This window comes from Lemur catta, chromosome 2, assembly GCF_020740605.2.
Source record: "Lemur catta isolate mLemCat1 chromosome 2, mLemCat1.pri, whole genome shotgun sequence".
Taxonomy (NCBI): Eukaryota; Metazoa; Chordata; class Mammalia; order Primates; family Lemuridae; genus Lemur; species Lemur catta.
Genome location: NC_059129.1, coordinates 78,257,112 through 78,277,915, shown reverse-complemented (window position 1 = coordinate 78,277,915; position 20,804 = coordinate 78,257,112). Strand labels below are relative to the sequence as shown.

Sequence of the window (20,804 nt, the reverse complement as noted above, 5' to 3'; positions counted from 1 at the left end):
AGTGTGGATTCTGCCACTCTACCTTGGGAAGGTCACTTGATCTCTTTGAATCTCTATTCTTCATCTATAAAATGGGAATATTAAGACTGCCCCTGTTTATCTTGGCAATATTAAAAGGATCAAATGCAACAACTATGTAAAGGCACATTGAACATGTAAAGTACTATTAAAAATGATAGAAATGATTTGTGTTGTGTCTTTGGTTTTAATAGTGAGGTAAAAAAATACTTAGATCTGTATATATAACCACTTAGAAACACAGAATAGTAAAATTCTGTGCAACTCAACATACAGTATTTTTAATGGGTTATTGTTTATTATTATTTCATTAGGCTCACGAATGAGGGGGATTAGGAAACACTTCATTGCATATCATTTGCTCTTCAACCAGGACTGCAGACTAAAGCATTTTCCAAACTGGAAGCCTTCTGCTCTTCTGTAGCATCCCAGATCTGCATCCAGTGGCTAGTACAAACCACTTTGAGTGGTGTAGTGGTTTAAGAGTATGAACTCTGAGCCAGCCTCCCTGAGGTGAATCCCAGCTCTTCCACTTACCAGCAGAACTACAAGCTGAGTGATCTTGGGCAAGTTACTTAACCTCTCTGGCCACAATTCCTCATTAATAAAATGGATATAATACTATATAACCAACCTCATAGGACTGTGGTGGGGATTAAATCATTTAGATCATTGCCTTGCACATAAGTACAATATTCATCTTTATTATTATTATTATTATTATTATTCCTCTGTGCCCCTTTGCTTGTCCTTTCCCAATTAACTCAGTGCCTGGTATTCCTATAATGTACACATGAGACTTGGGTGGTATGATACATAAGTACGTGAGCAGCCTAGTCAGTCAGTTGAGTGAGATCTTAGGGTCCGTTCTCTTAGTTTTACTGGTGAAGAAACTCAGGTCCCAGGAAGTCAAGTATGAACCAGTCTGGAATCCAGCCTTCTCATTCAGCCAGGTGCTTTCTTTATGATCACATCTGCACAAAATCATAGCACATGAAAAAGATAGCTCAGATAAAAGGAGCAACTCAGACTAAAGGAGTGTAAAATATTTAAAACTGTTTCTTTCATGTTGAATATATACCCCTGTTATTGAATTAGGTGTATTTACACTAATAAAGTTTCACTGAACATACTTGCACACAGCTTTTTCTTTATTTATCGTTATCTTTCATACCTGATTGCAGGTAAAATATTTTCTCTAAAAGTATCCTTCAGAAAAGAGAGAATTGGCCAAGGCGGGTGGATCGCTCAAGGTCGGGAGTTCGAGACCAGCCTGAGCAAGATCGAGACCCCATCTCTACTAAAAAATAGAAAGAAATTATCTGGCCAACTAAAAATATATAGAAAAAATTAGCTGGGCATGGTGGCACATGCCTGTAGTCCCAGCTACTCGGGAGGCTGAGGCAATAAGATCGCTTAAGTCCAGGAGTTTGAGGTTGCTGTGAGCTAGGTTGACGCCATGGCACTCACTCTAGCCTGGGCAACAAATCGAGACTCTGTCTCAAAAAAAAAAAAAAAAAAGAAAGAAAGAAAAGAGAGAATTCCTGTCTATTTCAGTTCATCCAAAGACAGAGTTCTTACTCAATTATGACTTTTATCTTGAACAACAAATTGTTATTTGGGGAAGACATACCGGCCTGCACTGACCTTAAATCAATGCAATTTGGGTTTATAGAAGTCACCTGATGAAGTTCATAAGCCAAGTAGGTCAGGAGGTGGCAAAGAAATTTAACATAGGCTTGATTATTAATCTTGTGAAGTGACCTCTCAATTCAAAGTGTCGTATTACTTTATAAAGCAACGCAATAATGGGGGATCCCAAACATAGATCTACAGGATGAATGAAAATAACCATGCCAATGCTAAGTAAGCATAGTGTCCTTGTAGCTTTGAATAAAACTTCCAGGGTCCTTAAGAAGGCTACCTGTTATTTGAAAAACCTCATAAGAATATCACGGGCAATGCCCCATTTGTGGGGAGAATTAACCTTGTGTTAATCAGGTAGTTGAGTTCATTTTAACCAAAGAATGACAGGTATGTCACATTTCAGTTTTTTATGTGGTGCATTATTTGAAATTCTTGGTCCCAGAATGGTTGTCCTCTGCTAACCACTTCACTATTGGACTGCTTTTTTTTCCTCTAGCCTTGGATTTGTAACAGAAAATGCAAATTAATTCTTAAAGAAATTTTAAACAATAAAGAAAATCTTAAAATATTGGCTAGCAAATTGGAGAAAAATCGTGTTAACAACATGTTAACAATACATTCCTTAGGTTAAAAGAAATGATTGTCCGTCTGTTTGTGCTGTCACATCCACCACCACCTTTTTTCCACGTTAGCATGGATAACCCTAGAGTTGAGACTGGCTTTATTCTGTGGGTGCTGGCAAATGGTTAGTTGAATTTTATTAAGGACTCTAGGCCTTCAGCTAATTCACTTAAGTCGTGAAACAATAGCCCTTGTCACTTAAACTCTTAGAAAGAAAACTCTGAGAGTCTACCCTTAGCGGTAAGGATTTGGGAACTTTAAGACAGATCCAGCAGTCTGTGCTGAGAACCCTGAGCCCTTTTGTTTCTTCTCTTGAGTGGCTAAGGATCATGGCACCAGGGGTGCCCTAGCCTTAAACTTGCCGGCCTCCTGCCACGCCCTCAGTGTCCTTCTCCACAGTGACAAATTCACATGCTGGTCCATCTAGAACAGTTCCCAAGCAACTGTTGAAGGGGATTTTCCTGTCTTCTCTGATACCTTCCTAAGTTTGAGGGGAGAAAATTGGGCTCATTACTGCACAGTGCCCCTCCTGAGAAGCTCAGCAGTTCCTGTGGATTCCTTATGGATGGTCTATGGAATAAAATTCCAAGTTTCCTCCCTTGGTTTGCTGATAGGGACTGCTGGAAAGACTGAAGAAAAATACAGTTGTGGTCCCGTCAGTACACTTGGGTGCCCTGCACATGCGGGACCCAGGCATCTTTGTGTAAAGAAAGAATGGGGGTAGCACAACTGCTCAGCTGCTGAAGGGATCCACACTCCTCCAAGAGAAGTTCTGAATCCAGTCCCTTCATATCAGCACAAATGAAGCAATTATATGTTGTGAACAGAAAAAGTGGCAGTATATGAACCAGATTTATAAGACATTTAAGAAATATAGAAATGCTATGAGTAAACCTAGTCATGGAATTTGTGTTAGGGAATAGACATGGCACTGTTAAACTGGGTTTCATAGAGCAAGTTTGCTTTAGTCCTTTTTTCCCCCAATATGGATAATATTTTTATTTGGAAAAAATGTAAATAGAAATCTAGGAAATAATATATAACAACATACCTATTTACCTACCATTCAGAATTCACAAAATTTGAATAAAATCGTATGTGCTTCAGATCTTTTTAAAAAATAAAATAGTCACAGATAAGGTTTAATTTCTTTTCTGAACACCCACTTGGTCTCCTTCCCTTGTCAGCCTCCCTAGAGAAAACAAGTATCATGAATTTGTTATGTATTCTTCCAGTCCATGTTTTTATACTTTTACGATGCATACACATGTACATCCATAATATGGATTTGTGCACGTTTTAAAATTTGTAAAATTGGAATCATGTATATGTATTGCTTTGTTTCTTCCCTTTGTTAATTGACATAAAGAATGGGTCTACTTTGTTTAGGTATGTTGTGATTACCAGTATATTTGGACTTTTTGTAATGACTTATTTCGTGTTTTCTATTTCTCATGTGTTTTTTCTTTGTTTTGTTCTTTTCTTCCCTGCCTTTTATGGATAAAATTTGCTTTATTCCACCCTTCTTCATTTGGAAGTTTATAGATCTTATTTCTGTTCTTAAATTTGTAATGGTAATGTTTAAATTTTATTTTAACAAGGGCTAAAATTACTCTTTATCTGTATCATCCTCCAGAACAAAACCAGGACCCTCCTATGCTTTAACTTCTTATCTGTTCACCCCACTCCCATCTTTTGTGATTGATATTGTCTAGACCTGTGCTGTACAGTATAGTGGTCATTAGCTGCATGAGATTATTAAGCACTTAAAAAGTATGAGGAGCTGAATTTTTCATTTTATTTAGTTTTCATCAACTTAAGTTTAAAAATTGATATTAAATTTAGTTATTGGGAAATTTTAAATATGTTTGGAACAAACTGGATGAAACTACTATAAATTTTCTGAATTCTATATACAGCTCAAATATTCCTGACAAAAATTTAGCATTTGAATGGAGATATGCTGTAAGTATAAAATAAATGCTGGATTTTAAAGATTTAGTACAAAAAAGTTTTTGAAATATCTCATTAATGATTTGTACATTAATTACTTGTTGAAATGATAAAGTTTTAGATAAAGTCAGTTAAATAAAATATTAAAATTTATTTCACCTGTTTATTTATGCTTTATAATATGACTATCAGAAAATCTAAAATTACATATGTTATATTTCTATAGGATAGCACTGGTCTAGGATTTTTACTGAAACTTTTTAAACATATAAACAATAGGTGATATTTACAAATAATAGTTAATTAGATTTATTGATATATTTTATATATTTCTTCTTATATACTTTCCTTCCATCTAGATTCATTTTTCTTTTTGCTAAAGTTGATCGTTTAGTAATAGATCATTGTTAGAAAAAAGACTTGGTTGGAGGTGAACTCTCTTCATATTTGTATTCTGAAATGGCTTAAATTTACATCACTCTTGAATGATAGCCAGGTATAGAATTCTAGGCTGACAGTTTTCCTCAACTCCTTGACCAGTACTCCATAGTTTTTCACATTTGTAGTTGTTGGTGGAGAAGTAATTCTTTGTAGATAATTCACCTTTTAACTCTGATAACTTTCGGGACTTTTCTCATTTTCCTTGATGTTCTGTGGTTTTATTACAGTGTGCCTTGTTGTATTATTTTGTTTGTTTCATTTTGTTTCTAGTTTGTTCCTTGGTGTAAGTGTTTAATCTGGAGACTCAAGACTTTAATTTGGGAAAATCCTGAGCCATTATTATGTCTTTGCCTTCTTACTGTGTTCTCTGCTTCTGAAATGTCCATTAGATAGAGGTGAAGCTTCTCAGTTAACCACATCTCCTGACCTCTCTTTTGTTCATCTCTTTATTGCTCTTTGTTGCATTCTGGGTTAATTCTGCAGCAGTCTGTGAGAAATTAATTATTGTACCTGATCTAGAGTGTATCTGTGTTTTGAAGTTTTTATTTCAATGAGCCTGCTTTTATTTTCAGAATTTGTAATCTAAAAAAAAATTACATATTTTTCCTTCATTCCTATTTTTCCTTCAAAACCTCTTAGGTTTTTTATAAATCAAAGACATTTTAACATAAAACACATCATACATACATAGCATCTATATATATATGTATGATTTAAATAAGAATAATAAAATAAACCAATATGCTCACCATCCAGCTTAAGAAATATAACACTTACCAATGACTTTGTGTCTCCCAATCAGATCACTCTCCCCTCTCCTTACCGAAAGGTAACTTCTAGTATGATTTTGTATTCATCATTTTCTTTCCTTTTCTTCATAGATTTACCACTTAGTATATGCATTTTAAAACTTTATTTGGAATCATGCCGTGACTTCCCTTTTTTGTCCAACATTATGTTTGTGAGATTCCTCTGTGTTGCATAGCCATAGTTCATGCTACGTAGTATTCGCTGCTACATATTGTTTTATTATGTACCACATTGTATTTAACTATCCTCCTGATGATGGATATTTGGGTTATTTCTAGTTTTTAATTAATTTTAGCTTAGTATACATTTTTCACTGTCCATTTATTTTCATGCTCTCTGTGTCCTTGAGTTTTTGGTATCTCTTTTAAGTATCATATTGCTGTGTGTTAGCTACTATGTTGTTTATTTTATTAAATCTTGAAATCCGATTGAGCAAGCATTCCTTCCCACCCCCTTGCCCATTTTTTCCTTTTTTCCTTTAGGGTACAGGAAACAAAGCCTAGAGCCAGTATAGGGTGGGAGAGCATACAGGAGCATCCCCACATAGGCAGCTTCCTAAAAGGGCACAAGAAACTAACAACAAAAGTTAAATCACCTCTTGGAGAGACCAGGTAAGGAATCTTGCCTGTGTCGGCCTTAGCACTTGGTGTGAGGAAAAAAGACTTTCCCACATGATATGTGTCCATGCTCCATACCACCTATGTGTCCTGAAAAACTGTAAACCTTGATTCTAATGATGAAGAAAAAGTTGTCCTGATATATCTTGACACACACATCAGCCATCAAGGATGCCCCATCTCTTCAGCTAAGGAAGTTAGCTCTCCCATTTACTGGCAGAACCTAGGGGCTGCTGTGACACTCTTTAGACCCTTAGGCCCTGGAACAAATTTATAAGCCTTCATCTGGGATTAACACAAATCCCTCCAGAGTATATCAGCCTGCTTTGCTCTGGTGCCCATCAGATTCATGATGAGCGTTTTACCAACCCCTCAAAGACAGGACCTGATGATATAGTTGTTTGATAATGACTGGTTCCTGTACCTTTTCAACATATCCCCTAGAGCAGTGTTCCCCAACCTTTTTGGCACTAGGGACAGTTTCATGGAAGACAGTTTTTCCATGGACAGGGAGTGGGGGAAGGTTTTGTGATGGTTAAAGTGCATTACATTTATCGTGCAGTCAAATCTCTCTGCTAATGATAATCTGTATTTGCAGCTGCTCCCCAGCACTAGCATCACTGCCTCAGCTTCACCTCAGATCATCAAGCATTAGATTCTCATAAGGAACGCACAACCTAGATCCCTCGCATGTGCCGTTTACGGTAGGGTTCGAGCTCCTGTGAGAATCTAATGCTGCCGCTGATCTGACAGGAGGTGGAGCTCAGGCGGTGATGCGAGTGATGAGGACCAGCTATAAATACAGATGAAGCTTCACTTGCTCACCTGCCACTCACCTCCTGCTGTGCAGCCTGGTTTCTAACAGGCCACAGACAGGCAGGTACTGGTCCACGGCCTGGGGTTTGGGGCCTGCAGCTCTAGAGGGTGTCAATTATTCAGCCTCATTGACTCAGTGAAGCTTCTGGCTTGTAGCTGACCAAAGTTACCTGCCCTTTTGAGGTTATTCTGGATCACCACATTCACTTAGAATAATCCTTTAGTGCCAAAGTTCAGGCTCCCTTGGCTGATTCTCTGTCCTGATCCAGTCACCAGGTGTTCAGTGATCCACCTGTCTGCGGACTTGCCCTCAGATCACCTCTTGGTGGTGCCCAGACTTCCCAGAATCCCTGCTATGCTCTCCATCTGGCCACCCCATGTATCCCCCTCCTCCTCGCTGGCTCTCAACTCAGTATCAGGCCACTTGAGAGCTGAGGGAGCCTCAGCTGTGTGAATGAGACCTCTTTGTGTGACCATAGTTCTTGCCCTCTTGACTGTCCTTGGTTCAGACTGCCGTGTCCTGGGGACTGGGGCAGAGCCCCTTTGCCTTGGCATTCCCTGAGTCCCATCTAACCCTCCTCATCCTTCACATCAACCTGCTGGAAGGTTGAAGTACGTCTGCAATCACCTACATACATTTCCAACCCTTCTTTTCCCCCTTTTCTTTGTCTTTATTGCTCATTATCCCGTGGGACAAGAAGTTTTGAGCTTCTGTTTTAATCTATTTACACCACGCCCTCTCCTTCCTGTCTCCAACCTCACGGCTCACTGTTAATGTTGGAGAGGGTGACATGATGACAGCCTATGATGGTGGGCCTGTCCAAAATAGTACACTTGCTACTCTGTGCAGCAAAAATAGATGACCAATTTGCAGGGTATCTGGGTATATGGAAATATGCTCAACTTTAAGGCTGTGTTGAATATAGTCTCATATTTTATAATTCAGAAGACTCCTTAAGATCTTGGATCTTCTTTATTGCATAATGTCGGTATAACAATTCCATTTGTGAAATGCTTTCTCCAACATCTCACTTGATCATAAGCCATGACCCTTTGAGTTAGCTGTCATTATCATCTGTCATTCACGAATGAAGAGACTGAGCCACTGTGATCAACTCACTGCCCCAGATCATACAGCTCCTAAGTAAACAGCCAAGATTCGAGTCAGGTGTTTGAGTCCACAACCTGCATCCATACCACTGTGTCACACTGAGCCAGGGTCAAATTCCATTGCTCCTGATTATAAATTTGTTACGTGCTTGTAAATCGAAACTAACTTTGCCTAGAGTTGTAGCTCTTCACATCTAGAGTCTTACATTCATTAGTATGAAGGCATTAACATTTTCAGTATATCTGCTTTTTAATAGTGTCTTTCCAAGTTTCTCTTTTTGAATAATTTCTATCCAATTCAAACATTAGGCCAGTGTTTAGGAAGTGATCTTATGATCCTATTGCCTATCACTAATCCACTGCATAGAAGAATATGAAAATAATGTTATTAATGTCATTTTTTTCTGATACTAGCTATGTGCTGCTGCTCTAACTGCCTACCAATTATAGGTAGAGAGTAACCCAGACTGAAATCTACTGAGTGACCTGACAGATATGAATGAGAGCCCAGCACTTCTGGACAACAGAGAGTCTAGTGTGTGGCCAGAAAGGTTGAGTTTGTAGCCACGGAAGTGAGCAAAGCCCAATGGCCCACCTAGGAATTGTCTTCATATGCCCAGACTTTTTAAGATTTTGCTGTCTCTATCTCGACTGATATAACACAAGATTATGAACCCAACATTCCTGTGCAGGAGAGTGGGGAGCAGAAAAGAAAAAGCTCTGTTTCCCTTCATGATAGGGAAAGTTCCATGGAGGGGGAAGAAAACAGTTTGTTCACTTGGGCAACAGAAGTTCACAGACATGCAGGGTTCTGGACAGAGGGAACTAATAGGTTTTGGGTGACAGGCATCTCTAGCGAATAGGGAAAGCTCACTGTGTCCTTTGCCTTCAAGAAAAGCTTTTGTCTTTCCCAAAGACTTTATAATACATATTTAGGACCTATGTTTTACATACTATTTTATGATGTAAATTTTTGAATTCAGCATTATTTTATGTGGACTTCTCATGTATTCACATAACCTAACTTTTTAAGTCCATTATATTCATAATTACACAGTTTACTTAAACAGTTCTCTATTATTAATATTTACTGATATGTGAGTTGTTTCCACTTATTCCAGATTAGAAATACAGCAGATAAAACCATATTTTTACAAAGAGTTTCTTTTTTTGAGTCCTGGTTTCAAAATTGAAATTACTGGGTCATCATTATTATTAGTCCTGTGTGTCTTTTTCATATTGCCAAGCTGTTCTTTGAAAAGATTATATTAGTTTACCAGCCGCAAACAGTGGGTGTTACGATCTTTTGAATTTTGTTCTTATTTTATCAAATGAGCCAATTACCTTGTAGCAGTTTTATTTTGGTGTATCAAATGTCAGTTTGCTATTTGTATTTTTTCTGATGAGAGCTCTGTTCAGATCAGCTACCCATTTGTGCTGTAGAGATTGAATATTTACCTTCCAGCTTCATGTAGTTTTAAAATGTGTTAGTTTAATTTTATAATTAGTTTAATTGTTTTAATCATATTTATTATTAGTTCTTAGAGAATAAAAACATTGGGATATGTGAAGTGTCTAATAAACCTAAAGTATATTTTACTTTAAAATGTAAGAAACATGTAAAGTATATGTTTCCATAGTTACATGCAGCCTGTGAAGGAGTCAGGTTTGAGCTGTGACAAGAGTGAGCAGGTGCTGCCCCAGGGGATGGATCAAAACGTGGAAACAAATCAGCTGGGGTGGGCAGGTAGCCTGGCTGTCATGCTGAGGCCGGGAGTGTAGTAGAGATGCTGGAGTTGATAATGGAAAAATAGTAATCCTCGATAAATTTGTCAGGTCATATCAAGAAATGGGCTAGAAATCAAAGTGAGGTAAGGATGGGTTAAAAATGTGCTTTTGTAGTTGGTCCACACTTACCAGCATCCTGCCCTTATCTTAAAGGAACAAAGTGACTAGAACAAGCAAGTGGAACAGGAGGGAGGATTCCAGGCACTCCTGTCTCTGACTGCTGGTCCCTGTTCTTTAACTGATGGTGGAATCATCAAAGATAAAGGAAAGTTGCTTAGGGTGAATGTGCATTGAGAACAGGGGCTCATGTCAGTTCTTTCGCCATTCCCATTTAAAAAGTAGGGCAGTGTGCATTGTGTGCGCATATGTGTGTAAAAAACATATCCTGTTATAAACTAACTTTTTCTCTGCAAAAAATCTGTCAGCTTATCTGGTCCTGGGAATTGAAAATAGCTTTTTTAAAAAAAAATCTTCCTCTAATGTGTGTTTTCTTATTTAAATACAATTCACTGAAATATTTTTTTCTAGTCTCCAGAGAATACAGAGGGCAAAGATGGATCCAAAGTAACTAAACAGGAGGTAAGTATATCTTCGGCATCTGTATTTATTTAAATTTCAGTTTTTGATATTGTTATGGTTGTATACATCGGAATGAAAACTATTATAAACAAGGTTGTTGGGAGAATATGTGGAACAGAGATCAGTGTCTACGTGTAGTCTCACTTGGCCTAGATACATTTTAGTTGGGTACATGGATGAGGCATTTTCCACTTACCGTGTTGTTTATGTTTCTACCTGTCCGTCCTGCTGTCGAAGTGGATACTGAGAATTCCTTCTGGGCAAAGGGCGAGATAATAGGTAAATTCATCAAGGAGAACAAAGTCTGCCTTTCACAGCAAGGAAATAAAAGGCTGTTGATTTCATAAATTCTCTGCTCTAGTAAATGAATTATAAATTACTTTTTAGGTCCTGAATATTTGCCTAAAAGGGGTTATCTCTAAAGTCAAAAACTATGTAAGGATACACAATATGTCAAAATATTAAAGCTTTTTTAAAACTAGGAAAACTCTTAGGGTATTGAGAGAACTAAGTTGGTAGTGTTTCAGAGACGCTTTGTATTAAAATACGGACACCTCCAAAAGGCTAGAAACTTGGAAGATGTGCTTGCATTTGACCCTCCACAGTAAAACTATGAACCTCTAAAAGAAGATGGACTAGAAAGTAGGAAATTAGATGTAACTGTGATGACAACCATTCCCTTTGCACAGAGCTTTAGAGTGTGTGGAAAACTGCAGCTGTTACCCTTGAACTTAGAAACCAAAAGGGATCATGAGTGAGACAAAAACAATATCTAGTTACAGATTCTTTGATTGGGTGATTCATAGGGTGGTTAATAATTCAAAGGAGTTTGTCCTGATACCAAAACTCCTACACAAGATTTGTACAAAGAAATTCATTAACAGAATTTATAAAGAAATAATTTAAAAGCAAAACAAAGCTGTCTTTCCCTACCACCCAGGTACCTAGCATTCACTGTCTGACAGTTTGGAATAGCTGTGAGGTTTGTGATCCAAAATTGAGTCTCCACACAAATGCTAGAATCAATCAAAGAATGATAAATATGAGACCCAAACAAAAAATAAGAACCAATCAAAAAAATGATAACTGCTTAAATTTTCTTGGAAAATGGCAAAATGTAATTTTTAGGACAGTTGGCTAAGAGTTACTAACTTTAACGTCTTTAGATTTGGCATTTAAATTGATCTGTTGATTGGAAAACCTGGAAACCATTGTACGTAGATCTTCGATAGTCTTCCCAATCCCTCTATACTAAATGCAAATCAAGCTATTTAGGATAGACATAAAGGATATGTGTGTAATTTTTGCTTGCACTGCTGTCTTATTGTTTTAACCCAAGGATTTTTATTTATATTTTTCTTTATTTTTATACTTTATATGATTTCTATATATTAATATTTTAAGTATTTTATATTATTATTAACAAAAATCTTTTCTAGGGAGAGTTCTTTACCTGTCATTTAAGCCAAGTCTAGATTAAAACTCATGATATATCTACAGGACATCAACACAGTCATTTGAAAAGTGAAAAAGTCAGTTAGCTGGTGGTTTAGGGTAAAAACGGTCAGATGGTATATTGACTGATTTTTTTTTTTTTCCATTGAATTGACCAAATTTTCCAGTTATGTCATTGAGTATGCACAGCCTTGACTATAGTGAATAGATGGCAATTACAAAGGGGAAGTCTCTTTTGAAAGTCCTCTACCACTGCCGTGATATTAGAAGGCATTATGCAGAGTATAGTACTTTAGGAGACTTGGACAATAAATGAACAAAATAATGTATTATGATCTTTACACTTGACAGTTTACAAAGCCTTTTTTCATCCAGTATTTTGTATGACCCATCCACTAACTCTAAAATGAGAGGATGGAAGATTCATTCCTCAACAAAAATGAACAAGCACCTATAATGTACCAAGCACCATTCTAGACCCCACGGATCCCACAGTGAACAAAAGAAGCAAAAATCCCTGCTTTCATGGAGCTTCTGTTTTTTTTTTTAGGGGGGGGAGGAGAGTAAAATAAAATAATTGGGCATTGGATATAAAGGAAAATAAAGCAAGGAAGGGGAATAGTGAATGTCAGAGAAGTGCTATTTTTGAGAACAGATTGGCAGATTTTGTTATCTCTGTTTTAACTACAGCAAAGTTCTCAGAGAAATACCTGATTTTCCCTGGATGTTGTAACTTGGAAGTAGCAGAACCAGGAAAGATATCTGAATCTCCTGATCCAGAATCCTCTGTCCCCATACCCCTTTTGTGGCAGTCATAAAAATTTGGTAATCCGGTGTCCGTTTCTCTGTCTTCTTCGTTCCCCAGCCAAGGTTCTCATGTACATCCTTCCCTACTTCCCAGTTTTGAGCAATATCTTTTTTCCTTAGTAGTCTCACCCAACAGCCTGAGTCTCAAATGAGTACTTCAAATACTAGAGTTTTAAAGAGAAAAAAATAGCAGTCTAGTCTATTTCATATTCAATAAATACAGTCCAGTCATTTATAGATATTAAGGCTGTGAAAGCTGGTAGAACTTTCCAGGAAGGCATCCACACTTGCATGAATAATCAGTACTGCTGACTGTGAGTGAAAGGTTTGTCTCAGCCACCACTGTTTGCAGTGAAAATGAAAATCTCTTATAATGGCTACTGGAAAGGAAAATTTAAGAAAAGCCTTTTTTTTTTTTAATGGCACATAAAAGAAGAGCTGGCAAATTTTATGTGGGAAGTCATAAGATAATTTTACAGTAAAAGATATGCTTTTTAGAGACTGCTGGTTTAGACAGCTTAGAGAGGCAAATTTTGTTTTTGCAATAATTTCCCAGGCTTTTTATTTTGAAACTCTTGTACTGGACCTGAATTATAAAAAAGATATTAAGTCCTTGGGATCAGAACAGCTTTCCAGCCCTTCAGAGCAGTGCTTAGATTGGAATGTCTCTCTGGAAATCCCAAACGGCTCTCTGACATCACTTGGCCTGGTCCTGTGTGTTCAGGTGTGCACGGGGAGGGGAGAGGGGAGGAGGAAGAGGAGGAGCGTCACGGTTGGAGAGTTTTTCACATGATTCTGCCTCACTTTAATGAGATTTTACTCAGGACAACTAGATGGGTAGGGAGGCAGTTTTGAGTAATAGCTAACGTGTTTGGCCCCTTTTCAGGCCCCAGACTAGAGATTAACTGATCTCTGGTCCCCCACACCAAGTTCACAGTTGCTGTATGTTTCTGTTGCTTCCCCGTTCTGTGCATTTCAACATTTACTGAGGGCCCCTGCTAGGCATTGGTGCTACAGAACTGTAAGAAAAGATGTGGTCCTGTGTGGTAGGGGATGCAGCCGCCAGTCAGGGGGGGTGAGCAGTGAGGTAAGGCCAACATGGTACACGTGAGTTGACCCCAAGCAGGAAGGGAGATAAGGTTCATTCACCTCTTTAGCATGGAGGCTGCCACTTTGGCTCTTGGAGGGTATCATTCTGCCTGCTGTACTTTTTACTTGAGAGATATGTAGGTAGTTCTTGAGGCCACACCAAAGCTTCAGAGCTGAGCTCTGTTTGGTAATTGGTGGGTGCTCCTCTGCTCCTGCATGTTCAGAAAGCTTATTAAAGAAGCACAAGATACCCACTTGTTGCCAGGTTTAATTTATAACATTGCCTTTTCTTCGCTGATAATTAATGCAGTTAACCATCCTGGGAAAGTTATTGCAGATTTGGATTCTGATTGCGAGGGATTGAGATGTCATGGAATGCACCGATGATAATCATGGCAGGTGCTGGGGTGTTCCCTGTGGAGACCCGATACGCATGCTCCTCCCGTGCTAATCCACAGGGCTGTGTGCTGAGCTGTGCGTCCTCTTGCTCTGTGCAGTGAGCGTATCCCAGCCAACCACTTAACCTGCGCAGTCTCCTATTCTCGGCGCATTCTCTAACTGGCATTCAGTCCATCTCTGATCTTTCCTCGAGACCCCAGGGTTAAAATTATTCATGGAGGCTCTGGCGCTTCATTTCCTTCTGTAGTTTAAAGAAAGATGAGTTTAGCTTCTCTGACTATTTGCAGCAAGAAAGTTCTTAGAGGTGGAGGTGGTAAGAAATATTTCTTCCAGTTTGGCCTGACCAGCTGGCCTAGGCTGACCTAAGCACCACTTCAAGAATTCCGTGATTCCTCGTAATCATGGCACAGGTTCCTACTGACCATTTTTGCTGACCCCCTTAAGAAAAATCATTTGAAACATTGGAGCTGTTGTAATGAGGCAAAGCCTGCATAAGGCAGGAAGAATTAGGAGAAAGCTTGAGTTCATTTGTTCAGCAAGTATTCTTGAGTATGTGCTGTGTGTTAGGTAGTATACTGTTGTACTGAAGATAGAGCAATGAACAAAGCAGACAAAATGTATGGAACATTTATTTCTGGAACACGTAAAGGCAACTTCCACTTTTAGAATGTGGAATTTCTTGGGGAGCCAGTAGAATATCGATTCTGTATGCTATTACTGAAGTGCCTAGGACAGCTCTGTTATTTTAAATTTTCTGTACAGTCTCATTTGCTGTTAACTTGTAACATCCTTGAAACAAAAAAAGAATTCCCAAAAAATATCAGTCTCTACACACAGCTTCTCTCTGAATTTTCTAAACTTTGAGATTAAAAGAAAAGATTAATGAACTTTTTACTGTAGTTAAATCTTTGAACATAGACTTTTAATATTATAGATAAATGTGTTTATTTTGTTTCAGGTAAAAACAAGTCTCTCTTGTTAACTGCCTAAGATTTGTAGTCATTTTCTTTTCCAACCTAGCAGCAAGATGGGGAAACTCCTATTTTAGTTTCTACACCATTACATAAGTCTCTTCGTGTATTAACTTAAAATCTTTAGTTCCATTTTATAAGGAACAATAGTCAGACTGGAGACTAGTTCTTAAATAGCACTTCACTGTTCTCACTGTTGATTTTATCATAAAGGTAGAGGTTATGGTTTGGGATGAAGCCTAAATTCATCTTCCTTTCCTATTCTTACTCACCACACTCTTAATTGGGCCACTTATTTGAACAATGTGTCTACACCTCTTTAGAAATACGTCCTCTCTAGTATTATAGTGCCCAGGAGACTTGGAGTATGTTTGACTGTGGTTACCTGCAGTGGGTGATGGGAGTCATACATTCTATTCTTTGAACAAAATAATATATATTAAGAATATATTTTTGAAATCAACCTGGTTGTATATAATCACCAAAAATTTTTTTTTTCCATTTCCTTTGTAGCCCACAAGACGATCTGCCAGATTATCAGCAGTAAGTACTATAGAACCCCTTTGGTGTTAGTTCTTATGAATACACGTTCCCTTTGTCCAAACCAAAGCAGCAAAAGGAATGAGCTTGTTTATTTTCTTTCTGAAAATTACCTGGGGTCATCATTTCTAGCAGGATTGACCAGTGTTGCCACGCAATTCACTTGATCAGATGTGACAGTGAAAAACAGTGGCCAGCCCCATTAGCAAGAATATAAAGCCCAGGATGTTGTTTGACAGTTCTAGATCTCAGAAACAAAACACATACATTAAGCAAAGTCCTAGCCTTCAGATTGTACCTATGACGTGCTGAAGTCGACAGAATTCTGACTTTCTGTCCACAACCCATACTTTAGAACATTTTTCAGTCCAGTGTCAGAATGTTCTGAAAGTTGTCCATACTCTTTAGCCTCATTCCAGTTGTAGAGAACCTTTGTAAAAGTAATAATTCTACTTTGCACTTGAAGCCTCCTCCTGTGGGCCGGGCTCAGGGTTAGAACACAGCTGAGATGGCAGGTGTGGCTGAGTCTCAGACCTGAATGTGCTCCAGCTCTTCCTCACCAGTCCGTGCTCCTTGCTGGCTCTTGTGCTCCTCCCTGCTGCTGGCCTCTTGACAAATCAGCCTGACTCTCTGGTGGAGGATTTTGGTTAAAATTTCTACAGCCCAGGCTGCCCACTTAGAAGGCAGGGGGAAAGGCACTGACATCTTGACCAACAGCACGTATCCCCATGCTAGATACTACAGGAACTGCAAGCTACTCTGGCCTTCAGGGAAGCATGGGCCTCATCCTCAGCTCACACCCATGCCTGCTACAGTGGAGGTAATCAAAGCAGAAATGGGCATTAATTAGGACCACTTACAAGTTCAGAAGCATAGCTGAGTTTGGGGTGGGTGAGCCAGTGTTTTACACGAGTCCCGTAAGGAGGCGATATCAGAGTTGTAAGGAAGACTTAAGAGCTGGGGGTGATGTTGTGGATCTCTAGCCAGTTAAGGGAATAGACTTCGTACGTCAAATGAAAACCAAAATTTAAAACAAGGCTTTTCCTCAGCACCAGAAACCACTGAAATCATTCCCTGTGCTGCCAACACAGAGCCTCAGAGGTCAGCAGGATTACACACTAGGAAACCTCATTTCCTGGTCCCATCAAAACACTTGCATGCTGGGTCAGGGGGAAAGGTCTGTCTTACAGAAAATAATATAAAATGAAATTGATTGCTATAAATTGAGAAAACATATGTATATTAATGTAATATATCAAAGCTTGGAATAACAAAATATTTTAAATCCTAAAAATTTAAGAGCTATAACAGCTGCTGTATTTGGGGAGCAGACTGCAGATTTAGGGGTGATAAGAAGATTAATAAAAACATTCCTTACTTTTCAAGCTCAATTTTCTTTTTTTATTTGAAAGGTCATTTCTAACAGCCAATCTTCTGGAATTGAACTGTCTACAATTTCACTTTATGCCCTTGATGAAAAGGGCCAGATTCTGTGCGAACCTAAACCACCTAGAGGAATTGGGGAGGAACATGTATTTTTCTCCACAGGGGGAAACCCTGGTCAGTGTTTTCTATTCAAAAACCATTCTCCTAGTGCCAGGGGAGATGTACACTTATTTTTTCCTAGCTCTAGGAGAGAAATATTTGCCCTGATATGTCTACAGAAAACTCGTGGCTTAAACTGGTTATCTTTCCCCAGGGTCCCCACGTGCCACCTGGTCTCAGGCCCCTGGGAAGCTGGCTAGGTCTGAAACCTTGTGTGGAGGGGCACCATGGCCACAGGGCTTATGGGCGCTGTTTGCAGGGGCTGGAGTAGGAGCACACGAGGCAGGCAAAAAAGAGTTTCCCAGGGGTTCTTTGGCTAATAATACCTGTGAAAAATCGTAAACTTTGGGAGTAGACATCTTATCATTATAATTGTGTTCTTAATGAAAAGCTCTGGAGACAAATGAGCCCAGTGTCTGGGTGGGCCAGAGATTCTCACCTTGAGCTGGCATCGGAGAGGATAAAAGTAGGCAAAGGCTTGGCTACAGAACTTGAAATCTACACCAGAGGTAGAAAGATTTGGAAATGATTTTGAAATACTTCACAGGCAGCTGTCTTCATTACCCACTGGGCTTTGCCTGTGATTGTGCTGTGATTTCTAGACTGTTGGGAAGGCCAGTGCAACTGAATTCATTGAGTCATTTGGCCAAGGGCCTGAGTCATTCCTCTTGCTGCTGTGTTGTGATAAAAGGAAGTACAGACACATCGGAGATAGACGCTTAAACTTGTTTCTAGAGAGCTATTCTGGACCAGGGGATAACAAGTTGGCTTTTCAGTCTCACCTGCCCTTCCCTTGTGAACCCAGGGAGAAAATAATTATGAAATGCAGAGGTCTTTATGTTGTTACCTGGTACTGAAAATAGGACAGAACGTTTTTTAAATGATCAAAGCCATAATCAAAATGGGAGGTTGTCTGTTGTTGTCCTTTTGTGTTCCTTTTGGTGCTGGTGGTTGTCTTTTTCAATATTTATGTAACTTAAATTGTCTTTGCAGAAACCTGCTCCACCAAAACCCGAACCTAAACCAAGAAAAACATCTGCTAAGGTAAGAGGTGCTCTTTCCCACCTTTGGATTTTTAAACAATGAATAAGTTATAATTCCATACCCCCAAATCAAGCAAAGTCCACATTTAATGATTCAGGCTACAATGTACTGACCAGAAAACCATTACCACCATTATAGGCTTTCTTAAAAGGCAGAAAACACAGTTTTGTGCTTTAACAGGAATGTGTTTTTCATTTGGTCAGTGAGGCACAGGACGTCCGAATATGTTGCTCTGAGAAGCCTCGTGTCCGAAGGGGGTTTGGCAGCTGCCTGGTGAACGTGCAGTTCGCATGGCACTCGGCGGGGGTGAGGCCGGGCCCTGGACACCCTGTCCCCCAGCACGAGGAGTGGGGGGAGGGGTTTCTGACTTCAAATAACTGGTTTTAGCAGACCAGTCTCATGCATGACTAATAATAATGTTATAATGCCAGTAAATAATAGCAAACATTTGTATGGCCCTTATACTATGCCAGACACTGTTCTGATTGCTCTACTCATGTGACCCTCCCATCAACCCTACTGAGATAGATTTGAGTATCCTGTTTTGCAGACAAGAAAACTGAAGTACAGAATTATTAGAAAATTTACCCAAAATGGCTTTTCTGCACTCTACCCTTGAGAGCCTTGTTGCGTGTTGTGAATTGTTTGAAACTATGTGTATAGTGATGGGAGTAGGTGATTCCAGAAGCAGAACTCACTTCTGTGGCTTGGTCGTAAAATCAGGAACTTTCTTTTTCATCTGGGCTTCATTTTAAGCGCTTTCCCCGCTTTCTAGTCCGGCAAGGCACGTGTCTCCACGCGAGGTGTTTCCCTGGAAAGCAGCAGCAAGGCTGCCCCCGGCTGGTCCTTCCCCAGCTCTGCCGCCTCCTTCCCCAGGGCTGCTGCTGCTGCTCTCCACGGTCCCCACGGCAGAGCCACGTCTCACCTTCGTGGGGGGGGATGTCATCGTATTTCCCACGGGCGGGACTGTCCCAGCAGCCCGTTAGATTTTCGTAGAGACTCAGGGTAACTCAGTTGAAACCCGGCAAAATCGGGTTCCCATGTCTCCTTAAAGGCCACCATGGTGGCTATGGTTGCACTTCCCTTGTGTTCGGATGGAGGTTGATTGATTTTAGCCAGCATCACACCATGTCTAACGTGCTCTGTTTCCCTGTGCTTTGATCCTCCGTTAGAAAGAACCTGGAACAAAGCTTAACAGAGGTGCTAAAGGGAAGAAGGAGGAAAAGCAGGAAGCTGGAAAGGAAGGTACTGCACCATCTGAAAATGGTGAAACTAAAGCTGAAGAGGTACTTTCCATAAATACCTCCCGCTGATTGAATCAGTGTCTTTAAAGAAATTGCTCAATCCTTCAGCCGGTGATAGCATGTTCTTAATGTCTCTTTTTATTGCCTGTAATGTTATTACAGATCCACATCTCTCGCTCAACTGTTAATGTCTCAACCTCCAGAGGTACCCCACCCAGCACACTGTCAGTAAAGGGGCAGATTGAAACAGTGAGAGTTAAGGGTACAGTAGAAAATTCTGCATGTTTGCAGTGACTAGAATCAGATAGTAGTGTGGTGTTTTTTATTATGAACAGTGGGAGCTTGCAGGTAAGGCTTCTGTGGCTGTTCGAAAAGCAGAAAGCAATAAATGCAACAAAGTGTCTGCGTAATATATTCCTGCCTTGTCTGTTTTACACCCAGAATTGAAATACTGCAAAAAAAAAACAAATGTTCAGAAGTGTGTGTGTTGGTGGGTGGAATTTTCTTTCTTTATAGTAGTTTTAGTAGTAACTATATCTTTTTTTTTTTCCTTTCTTTTTCACAGGCACAGAAAACTGAATCTGTAGATAACAAGGGAGAATGAATTGTCGTGAAAAATTGGGGTTGATTTTATGTATCTCTTGGGACAACTTTTAAAAGCTATTTTTACCAAGTATTTTGTAAATGCTAATTTTTTAGGACTCTACTAGTTGGCATACAAAAATATATAAAGATGGACATTTTACCCTCTCATAGTCATGCTTTTTGGAAATTTCCATCATCCTCCAACAAAATAAATATCAATTTAATATTGGAAGCTGTGTGTAAAATTGATTCAGCATTCCAGGCACTTGCTTTAAAATTTTAGTCCTGTGCATACTGTGGTGTTTTTATTGTGCATATTTGAATTTTTCATGCAGTTTTTCTAGAGCAATAATCAGTGGTGCTTTTGTATCTAGGTTTTATGTGGTTTTAATGAAACATGGATAGTTGTGGCCACCTGCTGACTATTTGTGGTTTAAAATAAAAGGTTTTCTTGTCTGCAAAATACCTGCCTCTTAGTATCTTTACTAAATTTAGGGAGTGTTTCATTTTATTGTTGCAGAAGATGTAAAGACTTTCTGCAGTCTGTGCCATGGTGGTATGTCTAATAGGTCAAGTGGGATTGTTTCTTAACTTTCTGGACTTTTACATTGATACTATTTAAATAAAATCATCTACGGCTGCTAGTGTAGAAGAATTACATCTAATTCACTTTATCTCAGAAGTGGTCAGCAATGATTACCACATAATAAAACTTTGTAAAACAC

At 39.1% G+C, this 20,804-nt stretch overlaps 1 protein-coding gene across 5 annotated transcripts in view; it reads left to right on the top strand.

The window, feature by feature from the left end:
- Positions 1-20,539, top strand: part of HMGN3 (high mobility group nucleosomal binding domain 3) — a 30,788-nt gene extending 10,249 nt beyond the window's left edge. Inside the window, exons 2-7 of one of the 5 annotated variants that reach the window (XM_045543921.1) lie at positions 10,350-10,400; positions 15,635-15,664; positions 18,200-18,250; positions 19,423-19,536; positions 19,657-19,756; positions 20,060-20,539. In XM_045543921.1, the coding sequence (XP_045399877.1) occupies positions 10,350-10,400; positions 15,635-15,664; positions 18,200-18,250; positions 19,423-19,536; positions 19,657-19,756; positions 20,060-20,073 (360 nt within the window). In that variant the 3' untranslated portion in view covers positions 20,074-20,539. Of the gene's footprint in view, positions 1-10,349; positions 10,401-15,634; positions 15,665-18,199; positions 18,251-19,422; positions 19,537-19,656 lie in introns of all 5 variants that reach the window. The other 4 variants (XM_045543922.1, XM_045543924.1, XM_045543923.1 and 1 more) reach the window with 4 other exon arrangements.
- The last annotated feature ends 265 nt before the right edge of the window (positions 20,540-20,804 follow it).